Source organism: Dreissena polymorpha, chromosome 2 (genome assembly GCF_020536995.1).
Source record: "Dreissena polymorpha isolate Duluth1 chromosome 2, UMN_Dpol_1.0, whole genome shotgun sequence".
Taxonomy (NCBI): domain Eukaryota; kingdom Metazoa; phylum Mollusca; class Bivalvia; order Myida; family Dreissenidae; genus Dreissena; species Dreissena polymorpha.
In genome coordinates this window covers 28,081,986-28,108,985 of record NC_068356.1, presented here as the reverse complement: position 1 = coordinate 28,108,985, position 27,000 = coordinate 28,081,986, and the positions used below count along the sequence as shown (strand labels likewise).

At 36.2% G+C, this 27,000-nt stretch overlaps 1 protein-coding gene across 4 annotated transcripts in view; it reads left to right on the top strand.

Annotated features, from left to right (window-relative positions):
- LOC127866365 (DNA repair and recombination protein RAD54B-like) overlaps positions 1–27,000 on the top strand; it is a 53,265-nt gene that overhangs the window by 11,070 nt on the left and 15,195 nt on the right. For all 4 annotated transcript variants that reach the window (XM_052406845.1, XM_052406846.1, XM_052406847.1 and 1 more), the window contains exons 7-18: positions 2,247–2,268; positions 6,774–6,828; positions 7,096–7,183; positions 15,207–15,306; positions 17,383–17,549; positions 21,786–21,940; positions 22,521–22,568; positions 23,140–23,221; positions 24,120–24,200; positions 24,574–24,723; positions 25,475–25,586; positions 26,347–26,526. In XM_052406845.1, the coding sequence (XP_052262805.1) occupies positions 2,247–2,268; positions 6,774–6,828; positions 7,096–7,183; positions 15,207–15,306; positions 17,383–17,549; positions 21,786–21,940; positions 22,521–22,568; positions 23,140–23,221; positions 24,120–24,200; positions 24,574–24,723; positions 25,475–25,586; positions 26,347–26,526 (1,240 nt within the window). The remainder of the gene's footprint in view (positions 1–2,246; positions 2,269–6,773; positions 6,829–7,095; positions 7,184–15,206; positions 15,307–17,382; positions 17,550–21,785; positions 21,941–22,520; positions 22,569–23,139; positions 23,222–24,119; positions 24,201–24,573; positions 24,724–25,474; positions 25,587–26,346; positions 26,527–27,000) is intronic.

Here is a 27,000-nt window from a genome sequence, read left to right as displayed (position 1 = left end):
CATTGTATATAATTCAATGTAAAAGCGACAACTTTAAGCGGAAATAAATGGAACATTTTGCACATAGAGACACCCATAGCCTTACCTTTTCTTAAAGGGAATTCAGCCTTGCCTTTTCTTAAAGGGCATTCTAGGCTGAATCAATTTAAGCAATAAAAAAGATATTTCTAGTGGAATTTTAACTTTTTCATTGTAATTTTGTACTATAGTGTCTAACTTAACCATAGAACCTCTACAAAATGTTTGTTAAAATAATGCCTCACGGCTCAAAACTGGCCTTTCCTTTGGGGGTCACCATTTTCTCTAAGGCTTATAATGTGAATACTTTTAAACATCTCCTTGTTTGAAACCACAAAGCCCAAGGCTTTCATATTTCATTATTTGGTATGCAGTATCATCTAGATGTTCCTTGCAAAGTTTGATCAATGCCCTTGGGGTAGAAACTGGCCCCATCCTGGGGATGAATAGTTTTATATGGATGTATAGCAAAATCCTTTCTCTGCAACCACAAGGCAAAAAGCTTTAATATTTAGTTTGTAGCGTTAGAAAGTTGTCCTCTACAAAGTTTGTTAAAATTATTTCCCTGGGATCAAAACTGGCCACACCCAAGATGTCACAGCTATTAATGCATTTGGATGTTCCTAACAAATTGGATGCATAAAGCATTGCATACATGTATGTCTGTCCATATGTATGTACGTACATGTTCATATGAAGGTCCTGTAGCTTGTTTGTTTCAGCTCATTTTTAGTCCCCTACCTGTTTCACCGGAGGGGACTTATGGTTTTGTCTCCGTCTTTCCGTCCATCTCACTTTTCTGGATCCTGCGATTACTTTAAAAGTTCTTAATATTTTTTCATGAAACTTGGAACATGGATAGATGGCAATATTGACAATATGCACGTCATTTCATTTCGTTCCTACGTCAAAAATTATGGTTGCTATGGCAACAAATAGACTAGAAATACTGCTGAAAATGGTGGTTTTTCTGGATCCTGCAAAACTTTTAAAGTTCTTAATATTTTGTCGTGAAACTTGAAACATGGATAGATGGCAATATGGACATTATGCACGTCATTTCATTTCGTTCCGACGTCAAAAATTCTGGTTGCTATGGCAACAAATAGACTACGCATACTGCTGAAAATGGTGGTTTTCTGGATCCTGCGATAACTTTTAAAGTTCCTAATATTTTTTCATGTAACTTGAAACATGGATAGATGGCAATATGGACATTATGCACGTCATTTTATTTTGTTCCGACGTCAAAAATTCTGGTTGCTATGGCAACAAATAGACTAGAAATACTGCTGAAAATGGTGGTTTTCTGGATCCTGCAATTACTTTTAAAGTTCTTAATATTTTTTCATGAAACTGGAAACATGGATAGATGGCAATATGGAAATTATGCACGTCATTTCATTTTGTTCCTAAATAAAAAAATTGGTTGCTATGGCAACAAACATATATAAAAAAATCTGGAAATTCTGACAATGGTGGAGCTGGTAGGGGACTTATATATTGCTTTACAATAGTCTTGTTTAGTACTGGGTGTATCTTGCTCAACAGCAGAATGACCTTAATGTGTAGCTGATTGTTATTAAAGGAGTTTCAGCTTCAAGTCTTGGCAGAATTATTGCCTTTTGTCTGTTTTTCCTCTGTAGAATATCCCAACAATTTGTCTTTTCAACCCCTCCTTTTTGGTTGGCTGCACTTAAACAGCTGAATAACCTCAATGTGTAGATGATGGAGAAGAAAGGAATAATGGCTGCCATTATTTTTGTCAAAATAATGGCCCTTTGTCTTTTTGCCATTTGCAGAATATACAATGGGTTTGTCTGTGTGTTAGCATTTGTCGCTGGTGCATCAGTGACTGGCACATATCTGGTTTATATATACTGTGTAAGTAAAATTAACTTAAACAATTTCCCCTCTTGAAGACCAAGGCATGTACATGTAATTATTTTGTATGTAACATCAGATAGTGGTCGTCTATTCAATTTGTTCAAATTATACCCTTCATAAGGCACACCATGTGTAGTGTGAAATGTTTTATATTAACTTATATAACAAGCTACGTTCAATTTATGTCAATTTCAATTGTCATCAAAAATAGCTCCAAACCAGGGGTCTACAGTAGTAAACTGCTGAGTGACAGTTTCTCAGGGAAATGTTCAGATCATAGGGGTACTCTTGTTGTATGAATACCGGTATGTTATTTTGCTGATGTTTCCATTTGCTTTCAGCACAAGAAGTGGGAAGGAGATGGTAAGTGTCTTGTGAATCTGTAGGCAGTTAATCTTAATATATAGATTTTACAAAGTAACTAAATCTTTGACGCACTTTATATGACTAATTCTCAGTAAACAAGTGCATTTGGGCCATGTTAAAATATTAAACATAAGGGTTATAAAACAGATTATTTAGCTATTTAACAATAAACTATAAGGTATTTCAAACAGTTTTGCAAAAAAATTGTGAACAACATTTAACAAACAAACATGTTAAGTCTTGAAATGACCTACCCAGCCACAGAAAAATGGAATGCTGACATGTGCGTTACCAGGGGAATACATTCAAAAACATTACTCATTCACATATGTATCTACACTTAATATCAAAATGTTACGTTATCCTGATAGAGTACACATCTGTGGACGTTGCCTTTTAATTTAAGCCGTAATACAATGTTTTGATACTAAAATATGTGTCTTTCTTCAATAATCTAAAAAATCACAATAATTTCTATCATGAAAATCTGTAAAGTACAAGATTCTTAGTTAAGAAAATATTCGGATAAATTATATTTGATAAACATTTTGGGTTTACATGAATAAAAGATAGACACATTTTTCTAAATATCTCACACAGAGATCAAATTGCATGGTCACTTATAGTTAAAGCGATAACAATATACCATGGTAAAAAGTAACGGACATATCATGAACTGCATTTTCATATTAAGAAATCTATGATTCGATAATATACCAAATATGGCACATAAGAGTTTCATATCAATACAATATCAGAATATAACATAACTTCATCATTCAACGACATTCATAAATTATTATATTTTGGTTTGACACAAAATTTGTTTAAGATCATCATCAGGGCACAGTTTCACGTTATGTATAAGAATATGTACGGTAGTCAATGAAAGCTTTGGACATACTCAATACATATAAATCATCGTGCGCTCCAAGTTATGAACATTATGATTGCTAGTGGGTCAGTTTAAATTGACATGTTAACGTGTAATATACAATGGACGTGTGTTGTTCTTAAATTTGAAATGTCCGTTACCAAACATGAATAAGATAAAATGCATATCTTCACATGAAAAAAAAATAAATTATAATGTCATTATTAACTATTAAAAAGTGTTCCAACACAAGTCAAACAGCTTAACTTTTGAACTGGTGAATATTTTAAAACATTAAAGTAGGTCTCTGTTCCTTAAAATTACGAACATGTCTACAGAAACAGTCATATAATTGTTTTCACTGGTGGACAAACATATCCTCCACCAGTTTCATATCACAGGGTAGAATTTGAAGCATCCGCTTCAAAGAGCTCTAACCGATGCATTGATATTAAACATTTGATTCACGCATGTTCAGCCCCAATTATTTGCAATCGTATTTATTCGGCATAAGCTTTGAAACAATAAATACATTTGTCTCGGCATTCCGTGAAATGTCGAGTAGTTCAGATACACCAACTTCCTGTACATTTGCAAAAAATGGCAAACGTTTGTGTTTACGATTTTGTTAAAACACATTTATCATCAAAAACGGCAACAACATTGTGTTGGATTATTAATAGTTATAAAAGTGCGAGGTATGATTTGTTAAAAAAACACTAATCTCTAGATTATTTTGTATAATTAAAAAGTTGAACAAAATATTTGTGTCACAGAATCCGGCTATACATTTGATACTGACAATTATTTCACTTTTTTTTTCAGAATGGTCTCTTTTAAGACCATTTTATTAAGAGACCACTTTTGGTTACTCCCTTTTGTAGCCTCTTTAACAAGATTGACTGTAGTTTTAAAATAAAAGTAAAGAAATCAATTACAACTCTGTAGTCACATTGTCAATCCTGGCAAAACTTCAACATGCTCTGCCTCAGTATGATAATACATATGGGTCATGCTCTGTGAAAAGGGCGTTAAATGCATGTGCGTAAAGTGCCGTCCCAGATTGGCCTGTGCAGTCCCCACAGGCTAATTAGGGAAGACACTTTCAGCTTTTATGATATTTTTCGGTTCAAGAATGTCTCTTCTTAGCAAAAATCCAGTTGAGCGGAAAGTGTCATCCCTGATTAGCCTATGCGGACTTCACAGGCTAATCTGGGACGACACTTTACGCAGATGCATTAAACCCCTTTTTCACAGAGCATGGCCCATATTTATTATTAATTTTCATAAAATTCTATGCAAGTGTTTCTAAGGAACAGCTCCGTTCAAACAATTTTTAGTTTTTGTAATTTTGACTTTTGTTTAATTCACTTGGAACATGACAACAGACATCTTTAAGTCTTTTATGGCAGTGATCAACAAACCATGAAGCTTGCTTGCTAAGAGTTTTCAGCACTTGCTTGCTACTGTCCTTAACCCTTTCCCACTAAAAGCAAAGTGAAAATGACTATGAGCAAACAGCATAAAACCAGAACAGCCAGCAAGTTACCGATGGTTTTAGCATGGTGTATAATCATTTACATTGAAAAGAATACTAGCGGGTAGCGTAAAATGATCTCCATTCTTAATTTCTATACCACAAACTGATATATTGAGAGTAGGTATAGCTTGCATGCAAAAACATGTCTGAACGAAACTAAAAACTGCATTTCTACACAGCTAGATAACAGGCACTATTTTCGATTATAAATAATTAGCTGTTATATGCATATCTACCATTAAATATGTGTAAAATGGTGACATACTATACTATTTAACACATTTCAAAAATAAAATGTATTTTAAATTCAGTTTTGATAGAGTACCATACCAACAAATTAATAATCAAAACGTGACACGTTAGTTACCATCTGATAACGGACATGTCTTAGTTGTAAACGCCTATTGTATATACATGTTAGTGTCTATGACTTAAATTGATGTAAAAACATATGATTAACAGTGTTAACAATTGTTTCATAATGAAGCAAACACAACATTAAATGTATTAATCATAAAATAAATGTCTGTACAAAATAACCTGCCTCAGAAATTCAAAGTGCCCTTTCTCGGTTCAAATGCCACATGGAAACATCATAAACATCACCATATTTCAATACCACGTCATTAAAATCAATGACGTAATTGGCAAATCGGCAAGTATGGAAAGCCAGTTTAGAATTTCTGTTCGTTTTGGAAAATGCGTAACGAACATTTCAGTAACAGAATCTTTCAATTTTTTGTCAAAAAATCATTACATAATTATTATTTAACATAAATGCATAGATTTTCTTTCCTTTAAATAGTATTTAAGCACTTCTTTAATACAAAAACAACTAATATTCATGCGACTTTATATTTTTGCATATGCTATAGGTAACAGACATGTCAAAATTATGTTAATTGTACAGCTTAGCTTCGTTCTTATATTAATTGTCTTTTTAAACATATTTCTTTAAAAAAAACATGATATTTATCTATAGTGCAGACATTTTACTCTAATTTAAGACATATTGTGGCATCATGAAGATCGCTTCCAGCTTTATCAAACAATCTCAATCATTGGTAACGAACATGTCGTTAACAACAAGCAAGTTAAAATCGGAAGATAACTGCTCATTTGTCAAGTGATTTACCGAAAACATGGGGTTTTACAAGTATTAAGCATGTTGCTACAGTTTGACTCTTCAAATGTAAAGCAATTTGTTTGGTAGTAATAACATAAAACAACACATATTGAAGATATAAATTTAATTATTCCCAACGGCGACAGTAACGAACATGTCAAATATGTCTATTTAGTCACAATTATCAAATGCAGGTCCAAACTAATTAATTGTTTGAACTAGGACATCCTATCATCAAAATAAAATAACTTCATCCATACTTTAAACAGATTCTGTAATTTTATTTTCACGTTCCTCTACTGTTAATATGATTATTCTGTAAATATTTGTTGTCATGTTCATGTACTGTGAATATGATTACTCATATAAAATACAAGCTTCAACAAGGTGTGAGTCAGCTTTAGTATTTGGAGCACGTTGTTAGTTAAGCTTTAAACCTATTTATTTTAGCTTGATTGAAAGCCTTAGTCTTGTTGGGACACTCTTGAGTACTTTTCATGGATCAAACCAGTACTTGGTGTTTTAAGGAGAGACCAAAAAACTTTCTTATAGTGGGGATTTAACACTGACCACCTGATTTCTAGGCAGACATTGTTTCCACTACATCATAAAAATTACATATGGTGTTTAATATCTTTAAAAAAAGAGACAAGACATTTAAACAAAATATTGTATTAAGCTAATCAGCTTGCCCCTGTATTTATGTGTACATTCATGTTACATTTGAGCCGTGTTTTTGAAAGGGGGTTTAATGCATGTACATAAAGTCTCGTCCAAGATTGGCCTGTGCAGTCTGCACATGCTTATCAGGGACGTCACTTTCGGCTCTTATGGTATACAGAAAGTCTTATCTAAGCAAAATCCAGTTTAGGCGGAATGTGTAATCCCTGATTGGCTGGTGGGGACTACACAGGCATTAAACCCCCTTTTCACAGAGTGTGGCTCGTTTGTTTGACTTTCAGCGGTGCTTGTTACCAGTGGCAGATCTGTGACGCTGTTCGACACCGATGGAAAGGAGTATGCTTGCACTTATTATAACTTAATAATAAAGAATTTGTTAATTGCAACTCACTGACTCAAAATTGCATGTGTTTTTGCTAGCCTAATACTGTTTCCAATATCTTGATAAAAGTTGTTTGTAATACTAAAATCTGTCTTTTTTAAGATATATGTATTGACTCTTATATTTTCTCTTCAAGTCTTAAGTGTTTCTTAATATCATCTGTTTATTAAATTCATTTTCCAAATATTCCTTTTTTACAAATTGCCTGCATTCATTTGTAGAATTGGCAAATCCTCAGGCTTTAAATCTGCAGAGCTGAGCTCCCTCAAGGAAGATGAAACTCTTCCCATTGGTGGCAAGGAAATCCAGGTCAGATGGGGTACTTCATAACTCACAAATTCATCATACATATACATCCTTCACTGTCGTCATTTCTCACTAACACCAATATTCGGATTCCTTTGACCTTCCGAAGGACGCATTCACAGCCTGTGAATTGCATTTATTTCTTATATGAGCTTTGTGCGCAGACTGGTCTAGAATTAGACACCTCTCCTGCACCTCCCCTACTCGCCTCTTTGGGGCTTGACATTTTTCTAGGAAAGTAATCCCAGGATTGCAGTGAAAGTTTTGGAAAAATAAGAACCCTGCTAAAACAATTGCAATATTCTGACATTCCTTTATTTGAGTGGCATTTAGTGTTGTGGGTGCATATATTAGCATAAGAAAGCGGAATACAAAACACAGACAATCATTTCCTACTTAATATTAGTTTAACACACATATTTCTTTAAAAGGACAAATTTATCTTCTCAGATTTAACTTTCTTGCATTTGTTTGCCCTGACATGAATTTTTTTCCAAGGAAAACACATTGAGTAACTTCCCCTGACCAAACTTCCTGTTGTTAATTTTAGCAATCAACAAAAAAACTTACAAAAGTTCCTAAGCCATTCACCTTAAACAACAAAACTCTCCTGACTCTCAAAGTTGCACTGTAGACATAACAGGGGCATAGCTGCTTTTAGGCACAGCAGGCCCCGGCCTACAATTTTTTTTTAACATGAAAAAAACAATATATGTGTTTGTCAGAAACACTATGTCCCCTTCTGCGCTGCTTTGAAGCTATATATTGAACCTTTGACCTTGAAGGATGACCTTGACCTTTCACCACTCAAAATGTGCAGTTCCATGAGATACACATGCATGCCAAATATGAAGTTGCTATCTTCAATATTGCAAAAGTTATGGCAAAATGTTCAAGTTGGAGCAAACAAACACACAAACCAACCAACTGACAGGGCAAAAACAATATGTCCCTCACTATAGTGGTGGGGGACATAAAAAGCAAATGCAACCAGCATAAAGGACATATCTTCCTATTATCAGCTCTACTTCTTTCTATGTGCATAGATTCTAGCTCGCTTCTTTTCACATGACTTGCTGTTACAAGTTTACATAGATCTAAATGTAGATCAACTTGTCTCCCTGTTAACACTACAGTAAGTTGTAATCAATTATCTTTGGATTTTAAGAAACATTCCAACTGATGTTTATGACAGCGGAAAATTAAAATGGACTGAATCCAGGTCGGTACGGTCTGTGGACAGTATTATTGGAAAGAATTCCCATGGTAAGACTTGTGAATAAGTGGAGTGTTACACTTTTAAATGTTTTTCTGTTCCATATTGTTTTAACATTTAGTTCTCTGGTATAAAGATAATACAGTAAAATTTAGTTCTCTGACACTGAGATAAAACAGTAAAAGATCAAAGAAAAACAGGCCAAAGTCTTATATTTTCTTATCTTATTATTTGTCTAGATATGCTTTAAATCTCACCACAGATGTATAGGATTTAACAAAATTCAGGGGAAGGACCCCCGGACCCCCCCGTTTTTATGTATCATGTCCGGGCCTACAGCTAAAACAAGAGCTGTCAGAGGACAGCGTGATCGACTATTCGAGTACTTGACATTTTAACGTAAGCCATCATGGGGTAATTGTTCATATTCAATAATTTATTAGACGATCTTTCTAAAATAAAATAAAAATAATTTTTTTTGGGGGGTGGGGGGGGGGGGGGGGGGTGGGGGTTTAGAGGGGCTATAATGTGGGGTGTGGTCATTTATTAGACGATCTTTCAAAAAAAGGGAAAAAAAAAATAATTTTGGGGGGGGGGGTGGGGGGGGGGGTTAGAGGGGGGCATAATATGGGGTGTGGTAATTCATAAGTTGATGATTAAAAAAAATTTGGGGGGGGTAGGGGGGGTGAGAGGGGGATATAATGTGGGGTTGGGGTAATTTATTAGATGATGTTTAAAAAAAAAAATGGGGGGGGGGGGGAGGTTGGGGGAGGGGGAAAAGGATTCTGGGTAGGGCATGGGGTATTGTTTGTGTGGAATCCATTGTGGTATTCAGGTAAGTGTTTTTTTGTCAAAGTAATAATAAATGTGATCATAAATAAAGAAGTTATGGCAATTTAAGCAAAATGTCCAATTATCTAAGTGTAAAAGGGGCCATAAATATTGAGTGATGGGTGTCAAGGCCCGTTTGGGGGGGGGGGGAGGCATCTGTCTCAGATCGAGGAGCTCTTGTTTATTTTGATTCCCTATCGCAGTGCGTGCATTTTGTAATATGGGAACCCTATAATTCCTAATCAACCGATCTTAGCCTTTTTGCGGATAATTTAGTGAAATATACAAGCTTTCTCCGAACACGTTTATGTTTAAAAAAAATCTCCACAATTCCCGACGTTGTTAACACAAAGCACGTTTATGGCCCTAGGCACTGAAGATGGAAACGGCATTTTAATCAGTTGTGCGTGAAAAACCATGTGGAGAGACTGATGATGGCAGTAGGGTGTTATCCTCAAGGAAATTTTTCATGCTCAATATTGACAAAACATTTTGTGGACACGTACAACAGTTAAACAAATTATCATTAAAATCTTTGCACACAACTGTAAATTTTGTGTTTAGTTCTTAAATAAGCATTATTAAAATTGTTAGCTGAAACACACTTCCGAATTTTAATGACACATAACGTTACTAAATACAAGTTTCAAATCAACAGTGCCCATGTAGTTGGTGTTGATTCTTTGTCCCGATAGAAAAACATGCAATATTTATGATGCACGCCATCTGCATGGAAAACGTTGATGTATTGATTTTTGCATCAAACTTTTTGTAGCGCAGAGAACCTTGAATATCTTTTAATTTTGGTTAAAAGGTTTCATAGTTCATTTTTGACAAAAATTATATGATGCATAATTTTGAATCGACAATTCGTCTTTATAATTTCAAATCAAACAGGCTGTATTTTTATTGTTATGGTCTTAAATATAATTATTGTCCACTACCGGTTTCACCGGAGTGGACTTACGGTTTGCGCTCTGTGTGTCCGTCAGTCCGTAATTGTCACACTTTTCTGGATCCTGCGATAACTTTTAAAGTTCTTCATATTTTTTCATGAAACATGGACAGATGGCGATATGGAGATTATGCACATCATTTCATTGTGTTCCTACATCAAGAATTGTGGTTGCTATGGCAACAAATAGACTAGAAATACTGCTGAAAATGGTGGATCCTGCACATTTTTCTGGATCCTGCGATAACTTTAAAAGTTCTTCATATTTTTTCTTAAATCTTGAAACATGGATAGATGGCAATATGGACATTATCAATGTCATTTTATTCTCTTCCTACGTCAAAAATTCTGGTTGGTATGGCAACAAATAAAAAAAAAATACATAAAATCTGACAATGGTCGAGCCGGTAGGGGACATATATTGCTTGGCAATAGTCTTATTGAAAAAGTTATTGTACTGTATACTAAATAAACATAACATCTAGACACAAATAGAACTAGTGTTGTATGTTGTGAAAACATACTGTTTTGTTTTGACAAAAGTGATGAAAATGTGCAATGCAACTCTTTGCGTATAGGGTCAGTAATTATTGATAATACTTTGTTCAGAATTGCATTATTGTTTAAACTAAAACGTTCTTAAAAATATAATGGAGCACAAATATATAAAGCAATGAAAAATATAGGGCTATTACACCCTAAAGATGTGAATTATTTACTGTGACACTAACAAAACTGAATTCTCTGATAAAGTACGGAGTCCAAAGAATTCCTTACTCAGATTATTTAGTGTCAAACACTGGTTGACACTGACTGACGTTGAATACCCGATGCAAGAAAGTGAGATCTGTAAAATTAATCATTAATCATAACTGACCATGTTTTATGCATGGCTGTCATTTTAGCAATTTATGAAATGTAGGTCATTTCGTTACTCAAAATTATGTTATAATATTTACACAGTAATGTCCATATGTTATATGTTTTTGCGTGATACATTTATCAAAATTCTATTATAATATTTATATAATGATTTGTCGAACAATACCGGTACTCATTATGTGACACCTGCTTAAAGCATTTGTTCTAATTATACCTCTACTGCCTTCAGTCATGTGTCTTAAAATCAAGATTGCCATGAGGCAGTGCTGTTTTTTATATATATTAATATAGTTCAATCATGATCACTGGGTGTAAACCCTTTGAATGCTGGGAAATTGTCGTCTGCTAAAATGTCGTCTGCTGAATTTCTAAAATTAGCATTTTCTACCATTTTTTTTAGCTCACCTGAACACAAAGTGCTCATGGTGAACTTTCGTGATTTCTTTATGTCCGTTGTGCGGCGTGCAGCGTCAGCATTTGCCTTGTTAACTCTCTAGAGGCCACATTTATTGTCCAATCTTCATGAAATTTGGTCAGAAGATTAGTTTTAATGATATCTTGGATGAGTTCGAAAATGGTTATGTTTGCTTGAAAAACATGGCTGCCAAGGGACGGGGCATTTTTAACCAGGTTTTCCGAAGGAAAAAACTGGTTATTAGATTGGCGAATGCGGGCGGGCTGGCGGGCGGGCGGAACAAGCTTGTCCGGGCTATAACTATGTTGTTCATTGTCATATTTTAAAATCATTTGGCACATTTGTTCACCATCATTGGACGGTGTGTCGCGCGAAATAATTACGTCGATATCTCCAAGGTCAAGGTCACACTTTGAGTTCAAGGTCAAAAATGGCAATAAATGAGCTTGTCTGGGCCATAACTATGTCATTCATTGTGAGATTTTACAATTATTTGGCACATTTGTTCACCATCATGGGACGGTGTGTCGCACGAAAGAATCACGTCAATATCTCCAATGTCAAGGTCACCACAACTAAAAATAGATTTATTTTGAAACAAACTTACAAAGGGGGTTAATTTTGTTTGTTCATTTCAAAAGTTCAGTTTGAGTTGTCTCCCTTAATCAGATTTTTTTTCACAATGAAAACCTGGTTTTGTGACAATTTTGTCCCTTGTTCTTTATATGGCTATATATGGCTATAATCTTGTTCACACTCTAGAGGTCACATTTATTGTCTGATCTTCATAAAACTTTGTCAGAAGATTCATCCCAATAATATCTTGAACGAGTTCGAAAATGATGCCAGTTGGTTGAAAAACATGGCCGCCAGGGGGCAGGGCATTTTTCCTTATATGGCTATAGTAAAACCTTGTTAACACTCTAGAGGCCACATTTATTTTCTGATCTTCATGAAACTTGGTCAGAAGATTTGTCCTACTGATGTCTTGGATGAGTTCAAAAATGGTAACCTTTGCTTGAAAAACATGGCCACCAAGGGGCGGGCCATTTTTCCTTATATGGCTATATAAGGCTATAGTAAAATCTTGTTAACACTCTAGAAGCCACATTTATAGTCCGTTCATGGACGAGTTCGAAAATGATGCCGGTTGGTTGAAAAACATGGCCGCCACGGGGCGGGGCATTTTTCCTGATATGGCTATAGTAAAACCTTGTTTACACTCTAGAGGCCACATTTATTGTTAAATCTTGATGAAATATGGTCAGAAGATTCATCTTAATGATATCTTGGATGAGTTTTAAAATGGTTACGTTTGCTTGAAAAACATGGCCGACAAGGGGCTGGGCATTTTTCCTTATATGGCTATATATAAGGCTTTAGTAAAATCTTGTTAACACTCTAGAGGCCACATTTATAGTCTGATCTTCATGAAACTCGGTCAGAAGATTCATTCCAATAATATCTTGGACGAGTTCAAAAATGATGCCGGTTGGTTGAAAACATGGCCACCACGGGGCGGGGCTATTTTCCTTATATGGCTATAGTAAAACCTTGTTAACACTCTAGAGGTCACATTCATTTTCCGATCATCATGAAACTTGGCCAGAAGATTTGTCTTAATGATATCTTGAATGAGCTAAAAAATGGTTTTGGTTGCTTTAAAAACATGGCCACCAGGGGCGGGACATTTTTCCATATATGGCTATAGTAAAACCTTGTTATAATAACACTCTAGAGGCCACATTTATTTCCAATCTTCATGAAATTTGGTCAGAAGATTGGTCTCAATGATATCTTGGATGAGTTCGAAAATGATTATAATGTTTGCTTGAAAAATTGGCTTCCAAGGGGCGGGGCATTTTTCCTTATATGGCTATAGTAAAATTTTGTTAACACTCTAGAGGCCACATTTACTGTCTGATCTTCATGAAACTTGGTCAGAAGATTCATCCTGATAATATCTTGGACAAGTTAAAAAATGATGCCGGTTGGTTGAAAAACATGGCTGCCAGGGGTGGGGCATTTTTCCTTATATGGCTATAGTAAAACCTTGTAAACACTATAGAGGCCACATTTATTATGCCCCCCTTTGAAGAAGAGGGGGTATATTGCTTTGCACATGTCGCTCGGTTGGTCGGTCCACCAGGTGGTTTCCGGATGATAACTCAAGAACGCTTGGGGCTAGGATAATGAAACTTCATAGGTACATTGATCATGACTCGCAGATGACCCCTATTGATTTTGAGGTCACTAGGTCGAAGGTCACGGTGACCAGAAATAGTAAAATGGTTTCCGGATGATAACTCAAGAACGCTTAGGCCTAGGATCATGAAACTTGATAGGTAGATTGATCATGACTTGCAGTTGACCCCTATTGATTTTCAGGTCACTAGGTCATAGGTCAAGGTCACGTTGGCCCGAAATAGTAAAATGGTTTCCGTATGATAATTCAAGAACGCTTATGGCTAGGATCATGAAACTTCATAGGTACATTTATCATGACTGGCAGATGACCCCTATTGATTTTCAGGTCTTGAGGTCAAAAGTCAAGGTCACAGTGACAAAAAAACATATTTACACAATGGCTGTCACTACAACGGAGAGCCCATATGGGGGGCACGCATGTTTTACAAACAGCCCTTGTTTTCTGATCTTCGTGAAACTTGGTCAGAAGATTTGTCCCAATTATATCTTGTTATCTCAGGTGAGCGACTTTGAGCCTTTCAGGTCCTCTTGTTTAAAGAATACTATCAAAATAGCAAACAGTTTTGATCCTGATGAAACTCCACATTCTGTGGCGTCTCATCTGGATCCAAACTGTTTGCAAAGGCCTTTAAAATTCGGTTCCAGCGCTGGAAGGGTTAAGGTCAACTTAATAAAAGGTAATGAATACTCTAGAAGTCTCCCTTTTTGCCCAATAATCATGAAACCTGCAGAGAGCATTTATGCAAATGATTTCTCGGCAGTGATTGAAAATGGTTCTATTTCATAGAAAGACATGGGTGACATGAGGCAGTTTTTCTTATATTTCTATAGTTAAACTTTGCAGACAATGTAGGGGTTGTCTGAGTTTGAAACTAGGTGGCTTGGGGTTAGAGTCCAGTAGCCAATTGTATAAATTTGGATAAATCTTATCCAGCGGATAACTTGTGGTTATCTTCAATTTTATGATATCTTTTTTTGAAGATAACCAAAAGTTATCCGCCGTATAAATGATATCCAGATTTATACAATTGGCTACAGGTCACTACATTTAGGTCAAATTAAACAAAAAGCTTGTAAACACTCTAGATGTCAAATTTATTTCCCAAGCTTCTTGAATATTTGGGACCTTAACAACTATAACTTGATCAAGATTAAGACTCTGTCATGTAGGTTTAGAAACTAGTTCAACTTAAACTGGGTCCCATGGTATTAGAATATACGTCACTGGATCAATTAAACTTAAAAGCTCAAAGACATTCTAGAGGCCACTTTTTTGCACAATCATCATAAAACTTGCCCATAATAGTTACTGTTGTTTTTAATTATATCTTGCCTGAGTTTTAAAATTGTTTAAACTTTACAAAAGCTGATCCGACAGTTCAGTTACTTCGGGTCCCATGTTAGTAACTTACCGGTAGGACCTTTGGGCCTTTTGTTTCAAAATAGCAGGGTGATTTACTTATCTGTTGGTCTGAATGAAACCCATGTTTATCATACATTGTAACTCTTGTTTCTGCAGGTAATGTCAGTGCTCACAGAGGAACAGTTCAAGTCAGGGAAGTGTTTTATTGGCACCTCGAGTAGAAACCCTGACACGGCAGGGACGGTACTGAACACTGGTGAGGACTGCTTCTGGTTGACCCTTTGCCACTAAGATAAGCAGTTTGAAGATTTTTAAGTCCCTTAGAAAATCAAATTAAATAAATACCTTTCTTACTGACAAGCTTTAAAGGCTTTATTTGCAATCCTAAGAGATTGATGAGCAGCAAATAGAATAAAACCTGATTTCATGCTGTTTGCATTGAGCATTAATCACTTTGTCTGAGCAGTAAAGGGTTTATGAAGGGCTGGTAGACAAACGGAGTGTAATAAAATTGTTGTTGTCTTTCTGTCAGTCTGTCTGCCTGTCACAAACATTTCAGGGCCATATCTCAGAAACTATATAAGATATCAACATGAAACTTAATGGGTACATACATTTCCATGAGGAGAAATGCCATTCTCAAGAGCCATAACCCTACACTTTTCACAGATTTTGGCATGTATTGAAGTTTGTCATTAAATGCTTTATATTGGACATTGGATCTAAAAAGTTCAATCAAAAAAGAACAAGGATAAAATTAAAGAAAGAAAAAACATAAACCTCAAATGTGCTTGGACCACTGACCCCTGGATAAAAGTATATCGCTTAGACCACTCGGCCATCCATGCTCAAACAATGAGTGATGTATTTTATACTTTATATAAGCAATCCTAGTCTCACAAAATATAACAACAATAACAGAAATCTCCAAATTATTCAATGGTTTTGCGTTGAAACGCTTTATAATTTTCAGGGTTTTAAATTGTCAAAATATTCATATAATGGATATTTTAGAGCATGGTAAATGTTCAGTATTACTATTTCCTCACAAATATCATAACTACAACGAAATTTTGCGAATCTGTAACATTTTTTGTATTTTATTTTGTCAATTTTCCAAAACGTGATAAGGCCCCTTTAAATAAGAGTTATTGCCCTTCTTTGTTTTTGTAAGATGTAATTTATCAGGGTTATATTTAGATACCATACAAGATTTCAACATGAAACTTCATTGGTTTGTAGAGATCAATGCAAAGAAGTGCCATGCACAAAGAACCATTACATATTGTGTGTAGGTAGCTTACTTGGTGGCCTTACTTGGGATTACATTTGAATATGCTATTTATATGGTAACATCAAGGTCACTGATACTTAAATAAGAACAACGGTACTCGCTCAATGGTTTAGTTTGGAACTAAACTTACCTTCAAACCGATACCTATAAGTATGGGGTCAATATACATCTACATCATATCGTTTAATGTCATTTTGCAATAGCATCGTTCCAACATGAAGTCATGTCAAAGCTTTAACGAATGCAAATTTATAAAACAGCGCAAAATAATCATGCAATAATGATTGAGCATAAAATATAAACATTATTAGCTCTGCTGATTTTGGAGAAACCCGAGGCAAAACCTTAACATAGGCTCTAAAATCAAAATGCTTCCACATACAACATTGAAACTTCATATGTAAATGCACCTTGATGAGTTCTACATGCCACACCCATTTTTGAGTCAGTAGGTCAAAGGTCAAGGTCACTTCTGACAAGCTTTCATTTATTCAAAACTGCACCCACAGCCGAGCGTTGGCACCCGCTATGCCGTGCTCTTGTTTTACTAATTACATTAGATGAATAAAAAAATACAAGTTATTATATTCCTGACCTGAAAACACTGCCATTGTTCAAATTTGGTAGATTATGTCTAATAATTTGGACTACTTCAAACCTAGCTTGGGATTTCATTGGAGCCAGTCAAGTTAAGGTCAGGGTCACTTTTACATAGCAGTCTCTGCTGAATAATTTTAGTTTGGATGGAGGTATTTCACAGACATTGTGTGTGTGGGTTGCCGTCTTGTAGATCTGGTTTCCTCACATTGTCATGTTTCTTGTTGTGTCCATTATTTTCTGTGCCATCATTTGTGCAACAAATTAATACAACATTTGCAGATCAATATAATTAATACATTCAAACAGGCATATTTTGTAACAAAGTGGCTCTCTTTTGATTAAATTGTTCAGCACATGCAACAAATAGAATTACTTACCCAATCAGTTCAAATTAAAGAATTATGTGCCAAATCGAATGCCTATTTCCTCATGTCTCAGTTCCTTTGAGGACCGGAGCTTCTAAACCATTCAGCATGCCACAGCAGTTGTCTGCCCATTCTGGGACCACCACACTCAGGACCCCTGAGCCCGTGGTTGTGAAGCCCAGACATGACCCCTCCGTGCCTGGGACCCTTGTCATGCCACGCCCTAGTGCCAGTCACCAGGTAGTATGTAGGGGTGGGAATATTGCTTTTCAAGGGCCTGATTATATGTGCAAGCTTTTCCCCATGGTTTTATAAAGGCAGTGGGGAAAATATCAGCTGTTGGTAATGGGCTCGATTTGTTTCAGCTCACCTGAGCACAATATAATCATAGTAAGCTTTTGTGATCATTTTTTGTCTGCACAGTGTCGTCCATATTTGTTTATAGAGGATGTCTTTTTTAACCCAATCTTGGTCTTCATGAAATTTTTGTCAGAATATGTGTTCAATGATATCTCGCCACATTCAAAACTAAGTCATGTGGGTTAGTAAACTTGGGCATTAGATGAAAATAAAGATAAAGCTTGTGAACACTTTAGAGGCCACAATATTGGCCCTAGCTACATGAATTTTTATTTAAAAAAATTGTCCCACTGATATCTTGGCAGGGTTCTAAATGGTTTCATTACATTTAGAAACATAGCTGCCTAGGGGCTTGTCAGTTTTCCTTACATGACTATAGTGAAACCTTGTTAACACTCTAGAAGCCACATTTCTAGGGTGGCATATAGCAGTCTGTCTTGCATTCTATTTTAAGAACTTTTTTCATGAACGCTTTCAAAAATTTACCTGATATTTGGCTTGTTACTCTACCTTCATGACTTACAGCTGAAGTGTTAGTTTCATTTTTTGTTGGCAAAGTTATGGGCCTTGGACTGTTTTCTCTATTAACCGTTTGCCTGAGATTTTTTACAAAACGCTTTAAATATTGAGTTGATTTTTGGTATGTTAGTCCACCTAGTTGACTAACAGATGAAGTGTGAGTTATGTTCCAGTCTATCGATTTTTGGCGAAGTTATGGGCCTTGTTAAATACTATTTTATACTCTATTAACAAGAAGCATGCCACTGTGACCTGCCAGTTTTTGCTTGTGTGGCATTGTATTCAAGGTCTAAAAACATTGGCCGTAAGTAGGCTGAGAGGGGGCTGGGCAATTTTCCTTATATGGCAGTAGTGAAACCTTATGAATAGTCACATTTTTTCCTCAATCTTTAAACTTGCTCAGAAGACTTGATTTAAACAATTTATACCAGAGTTTAAAAATGATTTTCGCCCATTTAAGAAACATTGCCACCAGGCAATGGAACAGTTTTCCTTACAGGTCTTTAGTGAAACCTTGTAAGCACTCCAAAGTAACATTTTATGCCCCATTAGCATGCAACTTGATCATGACATTTGTTCAAAGGAACATCTCAGCCTAGTTCAAAAACGGTTCTGAGTAATAAGCATGATTAGAAGTCACCTTAATTAAACCAACATCATAAAAGCTGCTAAAAACAGGTCTCAAATGAGCCTTACGCCCTCTTGTTTTAAATGTTGTATTTTATATGTATGTCAACATTACCCCAAAGCTAAAACAGCTAGAAAAAAGATCATATATTTTAAAAATGAGGAACAGGGGAACCCCTAATTTGAAAACTTCTTCACAGGGGTACATCTGTTCTGAAATGCTCATTTGAAAAGGCCTGTAAAGAAACAGTCTGTAGTATTTTTGTTGCAAATGGTATAGAGATTATTTCCAAATGAATGCATCTATAATTCAGATGTTATGTGGATAAAAAACTGTTTTGCACTCAACAATTGGTAGATTTGTATGAAGTGTAACTGATGCTGCTTTTTTTAATCAAGTGGAAGTAAACAATGGAGGACTCTTGAAATTTAAAGAAAATTTGAAGAAAATAATTAAGGTGCAGGAAATTCATTATTTTATAGCTAAAAAAAGGTTTTATAACAATTTTGTGTGCCTAAATTGCTAATTCATGTATATATTTCAAAATAAAATGTTTCAAACTTTAATAGAATTTTGGACATATGTTGGTGATAATATCTAAAGAAACTTTATATAGTTAAATACTACTCTCAAATTTTTAGCTCACCTGATTGCTCAGGTAAGCTTTTGTGACCGGTCTTTGTCCGTTGTATGTCCGTCCGTCCGTCTGAAAACATTTGCTCGTAAACACTCTAAAGGCCACATTTCTTGTCCCATCTTCATGAAACTTGGTCAGAAGCTTTGTCCCAATGAAATCTCGGCCGAGTTCAAAACTGGGTTGTGCCGGGTCAAAAACTAGGTCACTAGGTAAAAAAAAAGAAAAACCTTGTAAACACTGTCACAATTTTTGCCCAATCATCATGAAAGTTGGTCAAAACATTGGTTTAATTGATGTCTCGGACGAGTTCGAAAATGGTCGAGATGGGTGAAAAAACATGGCCGCCAGTGGGTGGGGCATTTTTCTCAATATGTATATAGTGGCAGTTTTCCCTATTTGGCTATAGAGAAACCTTGTAAACACTCTAGAAGTCACAATTTTTGCCCAATCATCATGAAAGTTGGTCAAAACATTGGTCTTATTGATATCTCAGACGAGTTCGAAAATGGTCGGGATCGTTGAAAAAACATGGCCACCAGTGGGTGGGGCATTTTTCTCTATATGTATATAGTGAAAACATGTGAACACAGTAAAAGTCACATTTTTGGCCCAATTTTCATGAAATTTGCTCAGAACATTTGTTTCCTTGATACCAGAGTTGAGATCAAAAATGGTTCCCGTCAGTTGAATAACATGGCTGCTGGGAGGGGGGCAGTTTTCTCATTATGCCTCACCCCCTCCTTTAGAAGAAGAGGGGTTATATTGTTTTGCTCATGTCGGTCCGTCCGTCCACCAGATGGTTTCCGGATGATAACTCAAGAGCGCTTATGCCAAGGATCATGAAACTTCATAGGTACATTGATCGTGACTCGCAGATGACCCCTATTGATTTTCAGGTCACTAGGTCAAAGTTCAAGGTCACAATGACCCGAAATAGTAAAATGGTTTCCGGATGATAACTCAAGAACACTTATGCCTAGGATCATGAAACTTCATAGATACATTGATCATGACTAGCAGATGACCCCTATTGATTTTCAGGTCACTAGGTCAAAGGTCAAGGTCACAGTGACCCAAAGCAGTAAAATGGTTTCCGGATGATAACTCAAGAACGCTTATGCCTAGGATCATGAAACTTCATAGATACATTGATCATGACTCGCAGATAACCCCTATTGATTTTCAGGTCACTAGGTCAAAGGTCAAGGTCACGATGACTCGAAATAGTAAAATAGTTTCTGGATGATAACTCAAGAAAGCTTATGCCTAGGATCATGAAACTTCATAGGTACATTGATCATGACTCACATGACCCCTATTGATTTTCAGGTCACTAGGTCAAAGGTCAAGGTCACGGTGACCCGAAATAGTAAAATGGTTTCCAGATGATAACTCAAGAACGCTTATGCCTAGGATCATGAAACTTCATAGGTACATTGATTATGACTTAAAGATGACCCCTATTGATTTTTAGGTCACTAGGTCAAAGGTCAAGGTCATGGTGACCTGAAATAGTAAAATGGTTTCTGGATGATAACTCAAGAACGCTTATGCCTAGGATCATGTAACTTCATAGGTACAATGATCATGACTCACATGACCCCTATTGATTTTAAGGTCACTAGGTCAAAGGTCAAGGTCACGGTGACCTGAAATAGTAAAATGGTTTCTGGATAATAACTCGAGAACGCTTATGCCTAGGTTCATAAAACTTTATAGGTATATTGATCATGAATGCAGATGACCCGTATTGAATATCAGGTCACTAGGTCAAAGGTCAAGGTCACAGTGCCAAAAAACGTATTCACACAATGGCTGTCATGGTCACGGTGACTCAACTTAGAAAAATGGTTTCCGGACGATAACTCAAGAATGCTTACGCCTAGGATCATGAAACTTCATAGGTACATTGATCATGACTCGCAGATGAAATAAAGATGAAACTTGACCAGGATGTTTGTCTGGACAATATCTAGGTCAAGTTTGACATTTGATAAAGATTGAATGAACCGACTCCTCTCAGGTGAGCGAACTAGGGCCATCTTGGCCCGCTTGTTAATAATAGCTGCGTTCTGAGAAAACTTTGCTCAATTCATGTATTTTAAGTGTCTGTTGTCTCAGATTAGCCTGTGAAGTCCATACATACTAATGAGGGACGACACTTTCTGTCTTAACTGGATTTTTGCTAAGAAGAGACTCCATTGAAAGAAAATATACCATCAGAGCGGAAAGTGTCATCCCTAATTTGCCAAGCTAATCTGGGACAACACTTTATGGCATGCATTAAGCCCAGTTTTCCTGCAACTAGGCTTTCGATTTTATCATATCTCAGTGGGACTCAAACAAGAAAGGGAAGGCAGTGATAGATGTGGTAGTGGACCCATACCTGTCTGTGCATCTGCGGCCACACCAGCGTGAGGGGGTCATCTTCCTGTATGAGTGTGTCATGGGATACAGAAACTTTGCAGGGCACGGAGCTATACTGGCGTATGTGGAGTTGTTGTATTGGGATAGGTGTGAAACTGGTAAACTGATAGTATAAGTTACACAGCTTCTCATTTACCTTGTAAAGGGTGATGAAAGGGTCAGTAAATCAAAATTGGGAAAGATGGTAGCTCAAGACAAATATGAATTTACTACCAGTTCTCACATTGGATTTTGAATGAGGTCAGTAAGAAGTAGTCATGCATCAACAATCGATCGCTCTTATAATAATTATTTAAATACATCTATGCAAGGTCAATAGACTTCAGACTTGGTATAACTGCTTATTATACCCCCACATTCGAAGTTTAGGGGGGTATAAAGGAGTGAGCTTGTCTGTCGGTCGGAACATGTTAGAACATGGGCCTTTCTGGGTCAAAAACTAGGTCAAGGAGTCACTTAGTGCGTTTTAAAAATTGAGCATGGTGTCCGCTGTTTTTTGTAAAGACAACATGCAAGATATGTGTCAATGCGGCATGTGGGGGTATTCGTCACGTCTGTGACAAAGCTCTAGTTTTCATAAATGAGATATGGATTTTTTAAGGTGGCTGGTTTGCTTCATAAATGTTCTTTTCTGTTTCAGAGATGACATGGGGCTTGGAAAGACACTTCAATGCATATCTCTCATATGGTGAGATCTGATTTGTATGTGAAGAGGTGTTGAAAACAACTTCTTGTATTTCTGTGTTAAATTCATGAAATTGGGCTTACTGAATTTGCAATTATATATTGTTAAGGATACACATGTACATGGACATGTCATTGATTTCTTGCCAAGTACTTCTTACTTTGGTTACAGCTGGCAAAATAAACAATATTATTACTACGTGTAGTATATAATCTGCCCTGGTAGCTCATTTGGTAGAGTGCCTGACATTAAATCTGAGGAATGCAGATTTGATTCCTAGCTTGGTATAATAATGTGTGTGGGCATTAGTAGTGAAATTATTACTATGGCAAGTTTGGCTGTAAGCTGTCAGATACTGGTATAAAGTAGCTTTTTTAACTCTACTGCTATTTGTCTACAGATTTCCCCCATATTAACTTACATTTGAAATGCTTTATGTCTCAGTATAATTATTGAATGGGTTACTAATCCTGCTGAAATGTTTCTCTGCAGGACATTATTAAAGCAGGGACCCTATGGGGGCAATTATAATTATTGAATGGGTTACTAATCCTGCTGAAATGTTTCTCTGCAGGACATTATTAAAGCAGGGACCCTATGGAGGCAAGCCTGTAGCCCACAAGGTTCTGATTGTTACACCAGGGAGTTTAGTAAAGGTTAGTGACTTTCATCACACTATTGTTTGCAATGTAGATGCAAGCACAGTTGAACAATCCAAAATTATATTCAGAATTAAATTATAGGATAGCTTAATTATGTGGGAAGTCCATGCAAAGTGGTATCTGATTCGAGTTAGACATCGTTATATCATTACTTTAAGTTATAAACAAGACATTCTCTGAGAAAACGGGGCTAAATGCATATGCATAAAGGGTCGCCATAGAAAAACCTCTGCAGTCCACTCTCCGTCTACACTAGATTTTCTTTAAGAAAAGATTCCCTTTTAAAGAGAAATTCCCTAAAAGCGAAAAGTGTCGTCCCTGATAAGACTCTACAGACTGCCAAGGTCAAACTGGAATGACACTTTACCTACATGCATTAAGCCCTGTTTTTCCAGAGTGCACCTTGAATGTATTGTGTAAGTGACTTCTATGTGAGCATTTTGTTAATTCTGAAAATTGTGCTTTTGATACTGTTAAATTGAATGTAGATTTGGCAGGCGTTATTAAAGTGATGAAAAGTTAAAAAGTCCAAGATATAAAAAGTATTTGTTGGATTTGGTGGAGTATCGAATTGAATTGACAAGTTAGCATAGAAAATGTATGTTTACTATGATCAGGAGTGAAATTATATTGATATTACACCAAATGCAACACATTTAATTTTTATTTTATGCTTACAAATGATTACTCATGGTTTTTAAGAAATAATGATGTGGTAACGTCATGAAAACGATGTAATTTCACAGTTTAACATCGAAAATGATCTTCTACTAATATTGATTGTTTGAAACAGTGAATTTTTAGTTTAAAGTAACTGATATTTCTCTATCAACCACCACAAAAGATAAGATAATGCCATGTATACATGTTTATATTTCTTATTTTACTGCAGAACTGGCATGCTGAGTTTAAGAAGTGGCTGGGCTTGGAGAGACTTCAGGTGTTTGCTGTTGGGACTGATAAAAAGATTGAGGTAAAGCAGTCCTTTCCTATGGCAAAACATCTACCAAAGATTTTACTTTTTTGAATTCAATTTGGACAAATACCTGATTCCCAACCTTCTGTGACGTTCAAGTACTTTAGTTATGAAACTTCTAAATAATATAATCAGCACATGAACTGCGCACCTGAGAATTTGTTTCGCCTTTTTTTCAAAATCAGTTGAATTTGTACACAAAATAGAAATGTTGAGGCATCCATGTCCTTTGGGCAACTTGCCTAGAAGAACGATTACATTATTTCAATAAAATGCATCAGATTCAATTCTTTGACTCTTAATTAAATTAAAGGATTTGTGTGGTTTATTTTGCCATTAATAAGATACTGAATGTAATGTTTGTTTTTAGGACTTTGCCATGTCCTCCCAATACCCTGTGCTGATTATCTCGTATGAGATGTTCGTGCGGGTCTTTGACACTATCCACAAAATGACCTTTGACCTAATTGTGTGTGATGAGGGTCACAGATTAAAGAACACAAACATCAAAACCACGTCTGTAAGTTGCATGTAATTTATTATTCATTAGATTAGTTCAATTAGCACACACTGACTCTGCTATTAAGCGTTATCTAGAAGCAGTAATTAAATCCAACTTTAACACTCTTTTGTATACTTTTGGTTGTATGTACAATATTCAATTACTCAAACACATTGTTTGTTGCACTGCTGAATCTCAGAAATATGTATTGTATTAAAAATGATGCATATTTCTGAACATTTTAATAAAAACATCCTTATTTCATACATGTTAATCATTTAAAAAATGATCTAAAATGATATTCTTAAATCCCAACACAGCTTGATTTATTGTCCCCTACCGGTTCACTGGAGGGGACTTATGGTTTGCGCTCTGTGTGTCTGTCAGTCCATCAGTCTGTCACACTTTTCTGGATCCTGCAATAACTTTAAAAGTGCTTCATATTTTTACATGAAACTTGAAACATGGATAGATGACAATATGGTCATTATGCATGTCATTTCATTTTGTTCCTACGTCCAAAATTCTGGTTGCTATGGCAACAAATATAAAAATAAAATTTAAAAAAATTCTGACAATGGTGGAGCCAGTAGGGTACATACATTGCTTGGCAATAGTCTTGTTTTTACAAGTCCAGTAGTACACAAATTAAGAAAAATGTGGGTGTCTTATTTTGAGATATTGGACATCGAAAATAATGGATTGCAATTGAGCAGATCTGCAGTGTATCATATTGGTGACTGAACCCATTCTACTGGTGCTGTTTCAGTTGATCTCCAGCCTGCTATGTAAGCATCGTGTGGTCCTCACAGGGACACCCATACAGAATGACCTGCAAGAGTTCTTCTCCATCGTGGAGTTCTGTAACCCAGGTGTTCTAGGTGAGAATGGATTTGATTCTAGATGAATTCAACTTCATTCTTTAACAATAGTTTGGGAGGACTTTTAATTAGTTGTGGAAAAACACCTTTTGAAATTAGCTGTTTAGCACCATTCAAGGGCATCATGTTGTTCTTATCAGACATTTTGTACTAAATTTATTTTTTTATGGAATATGCTCGATTATCTGCTACATTGAATATGCTCGATTATCTGCTTCATTTAATATACTCAATTTGTATTACTATAATGAGCATTCTTTTTATGCCCCTGTAACGAAAGATCGGGGGTATATTGTTTTTGGCCCGTCTGTCATTGTATGTGTGTGTGTGTGTGTCCCAAAACTTTAACCTTGGTCATAACTTTTGCAATATTCAAGATAGCAACTTGATATTTGGCATGCATGTGTATCTCATGGAGCTGCACATTTTGAGTGGTGAAAGGTCAAGGTCATCCTTTAAGGTCAAAGGTCTAAAAAACAAATTCAAAAATGTTAACCAAAACTTTAACTTTCTTCATAACTTTTGCAATATTGAAGATACCAACTTGATATTTGGCATGCATGTGTATCTCATGGAGCTGCAAATTTTGAGTGGTGAAAGGTCAAGGTCATTCTTCAAAGTCAAAGGTCAAATTTGTGGCTTCAAAGCGGCGAAATAGGGGGCATTGTGTTTCTGACAAACACATCTCTTGTTCATTTTTTCTGGTACATGAAAAGAAACTTGTTTACATAAGTCTGCTACATATGTTTTCGCTATGCAGGTTCGAGCAGTGCGTTCAAGCGTGTGTATGATGACCCGATAGTGGCTAGCCGGCAGCCAGGGGCCACCAGGGAGCAGCTGTCGCTAGGGGAACAGAGAGGGGCCGAGCTCTCCAGGATGACACAGATGTTTGTGCTGAGACGCACTCAGGAAATCAACAATAAATACTTGCCTCCAAAACGTTGGTTTCCTGTAGAAATTGACTTAATGCTTTTTTGTTCAAATTGTTCTTGTGAAAGATACAATCTTGTCCGCTTGACTGCTAAAAGAACAAGGGCTGTTTGTAAAACATGCATGCCCCCCATATGGGCTGTCCATTGTAGTGGCAGCCATTGTGTGAATACGTTTTTTGTCACTGACCTTGACCTTTGACCTAGTGACCTGAAAATCAATAGGGTTCATCTGTGAGTCACGATCAATGTACCTATGAAGTATCATGATCCTAGGCAAAAGCGTTCTTGAGTTATCATCCGAAAATCATTTTACTATTTCGGGTCACCGTGACCTTGACTTTTGACCTTGTGACCTCAAAATCAATAGGGGTCATCTGCCAGTCATGATCAATCTACCTGTGAAGTTTCATGATCCTAGGCATATGCGTTCTTGAGTTATCATCTGAAAACCATTTTACTATTTCGGGTCACCGTGACCTTGA